The 13656-nt window shown below is 39.6% G+C and overlaps 1 protein-coding gene across 7 annotated transcripts in view; it reads right to left on the bottom strand.

The window, feature by feature from the left end:
• arhgef4 (Rho guanine nucleotide exchange factor (GEF) 4) overlaps positions 1–13656 on the bottom strand; it is an 89306-nt gene that overhangs the window by 22521 nt on the left and 53129 nt on the right. For 4 of the 7 annotated variants that reach the window (XM_056257007.1, XM_056257006.1, XM_056257009.1 and 1 more), the window contains 3 exons: positions 13246–13569; positions 12769–12898; positions 11461–11514 (listed from right to left, as the gene is read on the bottom strand). In XM_056257007.1, the coding sequence (XP_056112982.1) occupies positions 11461–11514; positions 12769–12898; positions 13246–13569 (508 nt within the window). Of the gene's footprint in view, positions 1–8843; positions 9305–11460; positions 11515–12768; positions 12899–13245; positions 13570–13656 lie in introns of those variants that run through there. The other 3 variants (XM_056257010.1, XM_056257012.1, XM_056257011.1) reach the window with 3 other exon arrangements.

Consider the following 13656-nt stretch of genomic DNA (forward strand, 5'->3'; position numbering starts at 1 on the left):
CAGGTTTGGAACAATATAGGCCTTGACCATAAAACCATGGGCCCATTTTGTTTACATATTGTATTCCATATTCATCACACACTCTTCCTGAAAGAGTTCCTTCAATGCACCACCGTGTCTTTTTTTCTTTTGCGCATGTGAGTGCAACAGAGTTCACAAAGCAGGTGAACTCAGTGTAATATACTTTAAAGAGATGGTTTAGAAGCTGGCTTTGAGTGGCACAGGAATCAATGCAGATGTATAAGCCCAAAGGGCCCTTCTAGAAAAAACTCATCAGCTCATGTTCACATGACTGACTCTATTTTAACACTCCAACGGTGTCCTACATTTACTTTGAACAACAGACAGCATAAAATCGATAACATGAGTGCTCTATTTGCTTGTCATTTCAATTTGTCTTTATTTTCTAACCTTTTAATCAGCGGGTCGGGGTGTACGACAGTAGAATATTTAAATCAACTGTTAAGGTGCATCCGCTTTTATAAACCATAAGCATAGGTGTACTGCAGCACCTGAAACAAATGTGCCAGACGCACACATCTCCACCTCTTTAACAGCAACATGTGTCTTATTCAAATTCAGATCAGAGCTCTGAGCAGCAAAACGTCCCAGAGCTGTCATAGCCTGCCAGGAGAAATCATGCTGTGTTTAAGTAAACCAAACACATTACCACAGCATTACAATGAGAAAAACTCGCAAACCACTGAGCTTACTACCCACATATTGTTGGAATCAGAGCTGCAGGACCCGAGGCAAATCATAGAGTCCATTTGCACATGTAGCCTACTTTTAGGATGGCTTTAATGAGAGCTTCTCTGAACACTGGCGGCTCATGGATCCCCCTCGAATCAAAATAAAACACACAGGTCAGCTGCACCAACAAGAGGGGGGGAAAAGTAGCTAAGCAAGCACTGAATATGCCTAATTTTCAAACATTTGTGCTGATATTTGCACATAACTCAATATGAGACATTGGAGCAGATGTGCTGTGAGACCAGGGCCAGGTCCGCATCTCAGTGGAGAGTTAAAAAGTCAACGAACCCATAACATAAAAAACATGTGCATATCATGGTATATGAATATTGATACCCAGTGATTTCCAACTAGGGTACTTTAGCAGGTGCAATTATTTTTATTGTTAAATATTAATAAGAACAACTAATTATAATCTCATGATCGGTCTTATGATTTTCTTCAGTTTCTTTTAAAAGGAAAACCATATACACTACCAAGTAATAAGTCTCTTATGCTCACCAAGGCTGTATTTATTTAATCAAATATTAATGCATAATACCGTTCAAAAGTTTGGGGTGTGGGAAGAATTTTCATTCTTTCATTCATCATTTTTTTAAAGAAATTAATACATTTATTCAGCAAGAATGCATTAAGAAAAGGGACACTAAAGACATTTATACAAAAAAAAATTTTTTTTTAAATGCTGTTCTTTTTTATTCATCAAAGAATCCTGAAAAAAATATGTATCACAGTACAAAAATATTAAGCAGCACACCTGTTTTCAACACTGATAATAAGAAAAAAATGTTTCTTGGGCAGCAAATCAGAATATCAAAATGATTTCTAAAAGATCATAAGACACTGAAGACTGGAGTAATGATGCTGACATTTTAGTTTTGCATAACAGGAATAAATTACATTATTACATAATAATTACATTACATATACTTACAAGTGTAGCCTTGGTGATAGTTAGAGACTTCTTTCAAAAAAATTCTAAAATCTTACCGACCCCAAACTTTTGAACGGTAATGGTCAAAGGTTATGATGACAAATGAATGAATGAAAGAACATAACAGCCTAAACATGTTTAGACTAACAGAAAAAAACTAAAGTTAGCTAATCAGTTAGCTGTAGATAAGCACTTATAATGAAGAGTTATGCTAAGAGTCTTTGACTACAGAGAGATAGCGTGTGAGTCACAGATAAGATCCTCACTGGGAAACATTTAGCCCAGCAGAGTCTGACATTCCCTGTGTATCAGAGAAGAGACAGCCGGCCCTGTGTGAGGAATCTCCACGTCACATCCAGTCAACGAGTATTACATTCACTCCACGCCAAAGTCATCTGACAATTGTGTGTCTGCCGTGGACCTGACATTCAAAATAAAAGCCTGGGACCATCACGGTTTAGTTTATCTTATTAGTTGATTTTGGAAATACAACTGATTGGACGAGGCACTTATGGCACTCATTCCAAATAAATGCTGTTCTTTTGAGCTTTCTATTAAACAAAGAATCCTGAAAGAAATGCATCATGGTTTCAGCAAAAGTATTAGTCACTATGACAATTTTTTGCATTATTCGCTATAAAGGATTTATCCGTGCACATCATTAGTTTTCTTGTGCCCTTAGAATCTTTAATCAAAATAACTTACCCTCCCTCTTGCAGAAGCCATCATAATAAGGAAGAAAATATCAAATTAATAGCAAACATTACAAACTCCTACCAACCCTAACCGTTTTAGTATCTTTTATCCTGCTTCAGACACAATGCACATGCTCACACTTAATTTGGTTTATATAACAAAACAGTACAAGGTAGCTTGACGTTAGGCTCAGAACACATTTCCTGAGAGGAAGAAGCGGTCAGGACCCATGCTATAGAAAGGAGCAGCCTGTGCCTTGCACAGCTTAGTCTGGCAGTCCCGCTGGTGCCTGTCTGAGAGCAGACTTGAGGAACTGATAAACTATACTCGATACAAACAGGCGCACGTCGTTTACTGACAAATTAAAGAGGCATGATATTCCTCACTTTAAGCAGAAAAAGTATTTGGCAAGATTACTGACGTCCACTTAAGCTGCAGGGACAGCTGATGGACTCCAGGCAGAGTGACGATGGGTGAGGAATTCTGGGTAAAGTGTTGCTCAGACAGTCAACAGAGGGCTGAGGTGAACATGGAGGGCAAAGAGCCTTCATCTGGTTTTGTCTTCTCCTCTCACTGTTTAGTATTCAAAGAACCAAGTTTATGGCTGACTAACTGATTAACTACTAATGTGTATGATATTCCCTACTATTCTTGTGCCCTTATTATGAGGGAAAATCTGCAGAATCCAATGGAATCAAAGGATAAGCTCTACAATGCGTCCCATTTAAACTTTTTCTTCGACAGAAAATATGTTAACAAAGAAAAGAAAAGTACACTCTTCAAGCGATAGGGCTGCCCCTCATATTCGACTAATCGTAAGTGGGCTAGAAGAGGTTGTCGACGAAAAGTGTATTAGTCGGTTAGTCGCATAAGAAAAAAAACTTGAGACTAGAGAAGTCACGCAGTCCGTGAGGGACAGATCGTTAACGGCGGTACTTTGTGGTAATTACAGTATGTCGGGCAGGAAATCCAAACACCCGCCTTTCATTCATTGACCTCAAATATGGCTTATCATTTGAAACGCTCGCTCTGACGTTAATATGCGCTATTATTGGGTGCATATCCAAGTGTTTTTGCGGAGTGTGGAAGCTGAAATATAGTGCGCTTTACTGCATGACATGGAGGCGCCGGCGCGATCACTTGCATTTTTTCAACTTAAAATACTCCGTCATTTTTGGTCATACAGATAATACATCATTCGAAACTGTAATGACCTACTTTTATTTGTGTAAACTCACAATAACACGAAAATGTTGTGCCTTTGTAAAAAAAAGAAAACAAACAGGATGTGCTTTCTGCCGTCTCAATGTCTGTGAACTTTAGCGCGTAAAAAAAAGAAACCAAAACTCAGTGTATACTTGCCTCACAGACATGAGAAATATATCAATAGAAAGTCTGAAACGTCAAGCGATGTTACAACCAATTCAAGTGGAAAAGAAATATTAGCCTATGTAATCCGTATGAAACGTGCATATAGGCACTACTGTGGAGATGACAAGTCAGCATTGTCAACTTAATCACTGCAGCTGAAAACTAAGAAAACATCAATAAATTATTAAAAAGTTTAGACAGGCTCCTTGCTGTTTTTTCACGACACATTCATAAACATTACTTTTGTCGGTGTGCTGTGGGCAAGCTTTATGTGTGCACTTGAGCGCTGCTTAGGCGGTGTATTATATATAGGCAATTAAAGGCTCATTATTATGATTTATTTGGCTTATTAATAAATAGTTTAGTCGACTAATTGCTTAAATGAACGACTACTAGTCAACTAGAAAAATCTTTAGTCGTAGGCAGTCCTAGACATCTCAAACATTAAACATGGCATATATTAATAATTATTTGCATGTACTTGAATTGATTTAAATAATCGTATATATTAATAATTATTTGCATGTACTTGAATTTATTTAAATAATCGTATTTGAAAAAATCCATAGAATCAGCACAAATCTGTTAATTGTGAAACAATTCAATTTAATCTGTTAGAAGTATGGTTTATATATGGCTAAATGTATAACAAGCAAGATTTAATTAGTTAAAAATGTATAAGATTGGTTTACATATATAATACATTTTTATTGGTAACAGAAAATATCAATTTAACCAAATTTGTCAAAGAGCGAACTTTGTCAGTGTTTACACAAGCACATAGATGCAAAGCTAACGCACATGGACTGTTAAACTTGTAAACTTATTGGTACTAAAACATTATCAAATTAGCCAAAATAATATACAAACTTTTAAACACGTTCTTCATAAAACCATATAATCAGTGGAACAGTAGGACCTTCACCATGTCAAGGCTCCATTGTCCTTGCCCTTTTCTTTTGAATGTGATCTTGCAGTCTTTTCCCACTCTCAACCAGCAAAACACTTGCCCTCTTTTGACTTTGTGATTGCTGGCAGAATAATATTAATGCCACACAAGTCTGGAACAGTAATCTGTATAGACTGCAGATTATTACTAACCCTGCAAACAGGATCAAAGTTTATTAAATGACCCAAACAGAGGGAGGAGTGTTTGTAATCTCCCCCTGAACTCACAGAAAATGGAAATGTGTCACAATGATTTCACAGCAGCGATGATGTCTCCCTCTATGCAGTGGCTATGAAGAACGGAATTAGGGTGGGAAAATGACATCCTGACCGCAGTGAAATTGAGGGTGAATCTGCTACTCCAAAACAGCTTTGATATCATTATAAGTTAGAATATAGCCAAAAATGTTTCATTTTAGCTGTCTGGTTCAACACAGTGTGAACTTTGTGAGAGGTAAGCGGAGCCATTCACACAATGGTGGGAATTCCTCTGGTCGGTGCTGCGGTATCGATGAGGCCGTGAGGGACTCAGTTTATTGTCGCTGTGGATGTACGATTACACTGCAGTGCCATTTCACCCGCAGACTGAGCAAAACACCTCAAACAGAGAAGCAACTGAGTCACATTAGATACTGCAAACAAACACTGTAACAGTGATAACACGAAGCTGATATATACAGCAGGTGCAGCCCGATGCCATAGGAGAACTCCACAATGTTCCCCAAAAATACAGTTTTCCACATTTTATTTTTATTTTATTATGAATTATAAACCATTCAAATCCATAATGTAACACCATAAAACCAACTGAAGAACTGTAAAATGATTCTATATGTTTTTGTTGCACCTGAAATGCTTAAAAAGAACCATCAAAGAACCTTAAAATCTAAGTTAATGTAAATGGTAAAAACCTGTAGAGATGTTGCCCTCATTTAAATATCTATTTAGAGAATTAACACTCACAACAGGTCTTGTCAAACACCATCTATCTCTTCACATCTTTTCTGCATAGCAGAAACCAAAATAAGACAGAATGGGGAAAGAGCATGCCTGAAGGAGGCTAGCATACAGCAGAGCTGTACAATTGTGGTTTATGTAAAAAGGTGTGAATGAAACACCATCTGTTTTATTGCCGTCAGTTGTAATAGTGCCTGAGGGGCTGCAAACCCCCCGTTCCGTCTACATGTTAACCGGATTAGCAGAGCAATTGTTGGATTATGAAAAGCAAAGGCGTAGCTTAGTGTAATACATTTGGCTGAATTAACCATTAAATGGCGTGTCATTCAGTTTCTTGGTGAGGAATAATCATTTATGAAAATTAAGCAACGAGCATTCATTTAGAAACTTCAAACTCTCTCTCTATCACTTGAACCTGGCTCGCACTGGGCGGTCACAAGATTCTGCAATCAAGACAAAATACCCCCCAGGGATAATACGGACACACATCTGCTCCTCTTCCAGCATAGAAACTCAAGACTTTAATGAAAGTGCTTTTGAGAAGAACTGAGACTTTCTATTTCTGGCTCCGAGACAAGTGAGAAGTGCTCGTGCATTTCACACAAATAATGAAAGCAGAAGAGAAGAGGCTTTGCAGAAGCATAATATGGTTTTAAGTGGTGGTGGTGACACATCCTGTGAGACTGTTTCCACTGCAGACTGCCCGTTCTATAGCGCATCTGCACTTTCAGGCGACCTTTACACAGGTAAACGCAGGAAAGTACATGATAAGCCCTTCATGGAGTCAAATGTGTCATGGTGCCTGCATTGACATTATAGAGGGGAAACAAGAAAAAGAAAAAAACTTGCATAACAATAAGTGTATTGTGATTGTCAAAACATTTGGTAACTAAAAAGAAATGTATTAAGCTTAGTGACAACATGTTATAATGTTTACATTGTACAATGACTGGTAGGCTACTGTTTTTATTATTGCTTGACACAAATGTCACAATTCAATTTTGTGATTTGATTCCGATGCTGAATGCGTGAGAGTTGGCAGCCCTGTTATTATTATCAATGATGAAAACAGTTGTGCTGCTTAATATTTTTGTCGAAACCATGACACCTTCTTTTAGGATTTTTTGATGCACTTACAAATGAATGTATGTCATTATATTAGATACAAAGTATTAAACAAACATAGCTCTTTTATTCTCAAATGTTTTGCTTGAAAATAGTGTTTTTGTTGTCCATCATTAAAATAAATGGTACTTGGATTTTATTCTATGATGCATTGAGATTCATTTTATTTTATTTTATGTCTAAATACCTTTTGAGGTCACTATATTATAACAAAAATATTTTTAAAAAAGTGATAACACTATTTTGGTAACAATTTAATAACACTTTTTTAACTACACATTACAAACAAACTTACACGTACAAATCAATGGGTCAAGTTTGATTGGCTAACATAGCTATGTTAGGCCCTTCTGGTAAATATCGTAACTCTATTGAAAGGCATTCCATATTTGTTTTCACATGCATTTCAATTGCAAATATTTTACCGGTGGAATTCTTTGGAGAGCTATTAAAAGTGCAAAATAGACATGGTGCTGTCATGACATCATACTTTCTCCAGGTATTAGAGTACATATTGCGACCTCCCAGTCAGTAATTACACTAAAAAACAGTTATTGATGCCCAACACTAGGGCAGATAGTCTCTTAGTTCAGTGAATGGATGGTGTAGAACATTTGATTGCTACAGGTCCAGTCTGGCTTGAACCCAAACCATTTCTGTCAGTCTAGGGATGCCATGAAATTAGGATTTGTTAGTAAACAAACTCTCATTAACCATTTATTAATGTTCAAACTTATGAAAGTTTCAGTTCAGAGTGTTTCTCACGTGTCGCTCCAGTTTTTTCTTCCTCCAACTGTTCTGCGATCAGCTACGGACAGTGTATGAGTGCTGTAATGAGGTCAGCGAACCGTGACGAGGTGACAGCGCTGTTTGAAATGTCTGTAGCTATTGCCCACGGCTCACAGTGCACGATTTATTTCCCTCCATCACAGGAAAAGTCACATCCCATCTCTCTTAGGACAAAGCAGAAAATGAGAAAAACATCCAAATTGCAGCTGACGTGGGTAGCGGTGGCTGTTTGAGACATCGGTGCTACCTAGGCTGGCGGTCATTGGCTTGTCTGTCACCATGCCAACCCTGAGAGAACATATTAATGAGACCAAAATACTGCTCAAACTGGCATCTCTTCTCATTTCACATAATTCGTCTTACTAAACGGCCACTGGCGCACGGAAGTATTGGGTAATGCCAGCACAGAAAGAGAGAGTTGCTCTATTCTTAGAAAGGAAACCTGAAGAATTTGCGTTGATCAATATATCAGCTCTGTTCACTGACGCAAAAGGGGCAGTGTTGGTTTCCCCTCAAATATTTTTAACACAGCCTATGCTTTCACTTGCTTCTTCATGTTGTACTGAATATCAGGCTGAATATTTTTACATGAACGCTGATGTGACATGATACTACCACATTAAGGTGTGGAAAAGCTCAAAGCATGCTAATTTTGCACATTAATATCCTGCAAGGGAATATGTGCAACTGCTGAATGCAGGTAACGCCGTCACTTCAGTCATAAGCAATCCATCTAAATCTAGAATACACATTGGCTCACTTGACAGAGCCTTCCACAACATTACCACTTAACCAATTACGAGCCAGCAGGAACATAGATCAATAGATGACATCCGTGACAGTAATGCAATAACCTAAGCAGGATGCAGACGAAAAGAGAGTGGCACATCTTCATTCAACAGCAAGGCATCATCTTTAATCTCGATTCCCACATGGCCACCAGCAAATCTAGCTCGATTTCTAGAACTCGTTTCTTCTATACATGTAACATGCAAGCAGACTCCTGTTGCTTTGACAGGCTAAATGCAGGAGCAGCAGCTACGCCATGTGTTTACATTTGCATTGAGACAGTGGCTCTTTCAGCTACCTCCAAGACAATGTCATTACATTGACCGAAAGACTGCAATACAATGAACAAGAGCAGTCACAAAAACCTCACCGAGGCAGAATGTCACTCGCTGCATGAGTGTCAAGTGACGTCAAGCTCAAAACGTCCAGCAAAACACACACTACTTATGACATTGGAGGTCCAAATGTGAGAGAGTCTTACCGTTGGTGGAGTGAAGGCTCTCCAGACTCCAGTAATGGGACATGACCCCTCGCACTGCTCTAACCCCTCCGGCCAGTCCCAGAGCGGGGCTAAAGCCTGAGTCAGAGCCAGGTGACTGCTCTGAGCTGCCACCACTGCAGCCACCTCCTGCCAGCGGGACGCCCACCTCACCGGCACTGTGCTGGGTGCGCATGTGAAAGCACAGCGAGAGGAAGAAGGGTGGCGTCGCTTCAGGCAGGTGTCTGGTCCAAAATCGAGTCTCAGAGCCTCGTGGATGTGGCGTAGCTTCAGCCCTCCTCTGTCATTCCTCAGTCGCTCTCCTGCTCTTTTACTTTCACTCTTGGATGCACAGTCTCAAAGAGCTCACGGCTCAACACAGACGCCCAGGCACACAATCAGTCTTCTCTCTCTCGCGAGCGCACACGCATACAGTCACAGGCTGGCATCACCGGGGATCGTCTAAGGGGAGGAGGACTCATACGACTCGCATGACTCAATGCGAAACGCCTGCTCTGGCATTGAAAAGAACCGCCTTCCTCCTCCCCTGCAATCCCCCCTTGAGCCCCCCTCCTCCCCTGTTAAAGCCAAGCTGTTAGTAAACCAAAAGACAGCGCCTGGAGAGAGCACTAGCGATGTCGAGAGTTGCAAACACCTTCTAAGAATTTAACCCATAATTAGCTGAGATCGCACATAAATGACAAGCCCAAAAATGTACACAAATTATCACAAACAAAGAGTGCTTGCACAGCACGCTGATCTGATTTCCACAGAAATGCTCAGAATCTCTGGAAACTATGAATAGAAAGGAATGTGGTTTGTGTGAGGCCATTCTCATTAGACTCAAACTTAAGAATCTTGACTTGGGTGAACCTTTGCAGCTGGACTATACTTTACATAACATGGGAGCTGGAGGCAGAACAAAGATAAAACTCAGGGGAACATTCCTCACATTCCTGTATATGACAGATCTGACCTGCCACTGGTTTAGATCAGGGGTTTTCAAACTAGTGTCTGGGGATCCGTGGAAAAGTTCAAAAGTTTAGAAAAACAGTGTAAAATAAAAAAATATATATAATAATAATATGATTATTATTAGAAGCAGTAGCAGTATTAGAGAGGGCCTATTTTTACCCTTTTTTACAATATGTAATATAAGTCTCAGGTGTCCCCATAATGTGTCTATGAAGTTTCAGCTCCCACAGATCAATTATTGTACCATGTTGTAAATGCCCATTTTTGAGTGAAAGGAAAAACATGCTGCTTTTCCAGAAGAGGGTGGAGCCTGTACGGCTACAGATACTCTAACAAAACATATGTTCGCTTTTGATTATCATTTCTATCCCGCCCACGCTCACGTGACATTGCAGTTCTTCATCATCATGAAAGTTTATTATCTGCATGCGTTTTAAAGCCATATCAGTCTAAACTTCTGATATATGGTTTTCAGAGCACACACACTCAAAGCACGCACAGAGAAAGCTGGATATCACACAGCACGTCCCGTGGGTATTACACGAATTTCTCTTCCACACAAGGTTTTGTCAAAAACACACAAAGTTCACATAAACACAGTTGGTTATGTCTGTGAACACCAAGTAAAGAAATCGCATGTGTATATTAGATCTGTGTATTAAATTGAAAGCAGCGTAAAATACAGTACCTACTGCTACATATGCTGTTAATATGAATTACTAACAGAAAATAACTTTAGTAACTTTAAAGGGATAGTTCACTTTGAAATTAATTTTTGATATGTTTTAGCTTACCTCAAGGGCATCCAAGATGTAGGTGTCTTTGTTTCCGCAGTATTTTCAATTTTGATATTTTTAGGTCAAACCGTTCTTGCCTGTCAGTCATATAATGCAGGTCTATGGTCACCACCTCAAAGAGCATGCACAGAGACCTAAAAATATCAAAATTGAAAACTACTGCGGAAACAAAGACACCTATATCTTGGATGCCCTTGAGGTAAGCTAAAACATACCAAAAATGTATTTCAAAGTGAACTATCCCTTTAATAAGAATACATTTCTTACTTGAATGCTGCTGATAAATGCTCTGGCGAGGAGATAAACATGGCGGACTGTGTGCTCACTAAGGTTGGGGGTCTATGCTAATAGGGCAGAGTCCGTCAGCAGTCGTGGGCATATGTGCATGTGTGACTTCACAAAAGCTACAATCTGCAAACGACTTGTTCTGATTTATGAGGATTAACAAAAGAGGAGTGGGTGGATTTTTACCATTATAGGGTGGTTGTGTACATACACTACCGACACACATTTATGTTTACATTTTATGTACAAGTGAATTTTGCATAATAGGCCTTCAAAGAAAATAAATAAGTATCATAAATATTATAAATAAAAAGTAACTGAGCCTAGTATATATACATCTCCTGGTTTACATCACACACACTTAAAAATCCAATTGGACTATTAGCCAACAAACTAATGGTCATATTAGTATTCATAAAAATGCACAAGAAAATGTGTAAAAAAACAACAGTTATAAATGCAATTAGGTCGAACAAACAGGTTTGAATGTCCCTTCAATAATTTCACGCAGGCATTGTTTGAAAGTACAGGCTCATAATGGGTTTCAGAAGGAGTAAACTCACCTAGAGGAGCAACCTGTCCATGTGCCTCTTGTGCTGGTGTGCTGAGATTTGATTCTGTGGAGAGCAGCATGTATCGGTGTTAGTTTCTCTCATGAAGTGCTCCTGAACTCAAAATACAAACTAAGACTCAAGTTCTATATTTGCATAACCGCAATAGGAATGCTGCATTGGCTTGTCATGCAGTGTACAGAAAGGTTGTAGAGTGGGCATGATGTCAGCAAGGAGCAAAATGAGGTTATTGTGTCTTTCTCCTCATAGGAATCCATATTACATAAGGCAAGGCATTTACAGAGGCCTTGCAAAACACACAGAGCATGTCATGGCAATAAGACATCAATAGTGGGAGGCATATTTTACATAAATAAAACAGAACAAAAGTAAAAAAAAAAAGATCAAGAAGTCTCAGTTCAGACCAGAGATCCAGAGCAAAATGCACACTTAAATGTATAACTGGCTCAGATTTAGTCAGGGTTTTTTATGTTGATCATAGAAACATAATGCTTGCAACAGCAAGCAAACAAAACAGCCAACTCAAGGTCAGCCAAAGTCTATTTTATAGTAGCTTACAATCAAAGGCTTCACTTCAACTCTCAACTCGATTTTCTAAATCCAAGTCTCCTTTTAAAAGTGTACATTTGTGAGTGTCTGTAAGGGTGGTGGTGCTGGGGGGGGGGGGGGGGGGGGGGTTTATAAGCCCATGCCAGGTCTACCTCTATGCTCAGAGAGCAAGAGAGAAAGAGTGAGTGAGTGAGTGAGTGAGAGAAGGCCTGGCGCCAGTGAGTGGGTGAGAAATAATCAGCAGGATTGTTAGGCAGAAAGGGAGAGGATCAGCACTGGGGGCCTCTGAGCTCCACGCTCCATGCATTACCGCACAAAGATAGCCTCTGTGCTCCTGATACGTGCACACACGACTGAATAAGGCTTCTCCTTAAGAAATTGCACATTGTAGGTGGAATTCATCACTCTTCACAGATGTATTGTTTGTTTGCGGCTGCAGCTGAGCTAAGACCTCCTCGGGTTTATTATGTCCAGGTATCTCAAACAAACTGGGCCATGTTTGATGATGAAAGACAATAAATTTACATCACAGACATCTGTGAGTCTCTGGGCTCCGACTGTCACAAACAAAACTATAAATATCTCACAGAGGGTTATCAAAGGTTGCAGAATGAAGGAAACCATTGCCCCCTGGAGGAAACTAAAGGACACTCAGACTTGAAGAAAAGATTTAAGAAGTCAATAAACTGTGTCCCGTAATAAAAGGTTGTGGTGCAGTGTATAGCAGGTTTAAATGTCAATGTTCCTTACCTGAAATAAATGCATAATGAGGCCAGCCCAAAAAGTCCAGTCCAACAGGTGTGCTCTGGGAGAAGAAGTGGTCTTTGAGGGGAACAGAGGGGAATTGCTCCGTAGAAGTGAGAGAAAGTCTAGCGTGCAACTATGGATGAGACAGAAACATACCCATTATGAAGAAAAAAACCTCACTATTATTAATAAAAGTTCTAATATGTAATAATGATAATATAACACATGCCCATGAAAAAAAAAAAACGTTTTGTCTTTTTTTTTTAATGACTCAAATTAGTCTGAGCTCATCTGATAAACATTGATTTTTGTGTATTCAGGCAAAACACAAGAAACGGAAGACAAGTCGGAAATCCTAAAGAAACTACAAGGGAATGATTCCAGGAGTACAATACAGGAAGAAAGCAGAACAGGAGAAGAGAAGGTGCAGCGGGAGAAGGTAATGGCTCGGTGGTTCTCCATTTTCGACGATTTCCTTACTTTCTTGTGCTTCTCAGATGTTGGCGTGCTAAGCTGGCGCAAACTTCGCTGAATGCTAAGCTTCTTTTTATGGGTGTTCTCCACGTCAGTCAACGTTTCAAATGAGCATGAGCGTAGATGTGCTTCGGTCGAATTGTTCTTCCTTTCCAGGTCAAGCGCTACCTCTCTGATGCCCTGAAGAGACATGGTCCAACCGTAGAGGTCTGAGATGGGTCTGGGTGCAGCTGTACCCTGCTCTCTAGACTTCACCCGAAGCACACATGCATTTCCTTGTTGTCTTCTCTCTGCTGACTGGATGGCTGGATCAGTACTCCGCTGTACATGCTTTGAGTGCAAATTTAGGTGGTTATTGTACATGTGTCTTTTGATGGATGCCCACTGAGAGATGAAGTTTGTCAAATGTTGACTTTT

The sequence above is a fragment of the Rhinichthys klamathensis genome, unplaced genomic scaffold, assembly GCF_029890125.1.
Source record: "Rhinichthys klamathensis goyatoka isolate OS25496 unplaced genomic scaffold, OSU_Roscu_1.1 h1tg000134l_1, whole genome shotgun sequence".
NCBI lineage: Eukaryota > Metazoa > Chordata > Actinopteri > Cypriniformes > Leuciscidae > Rhinichthys > Rhinichthys klamathensis.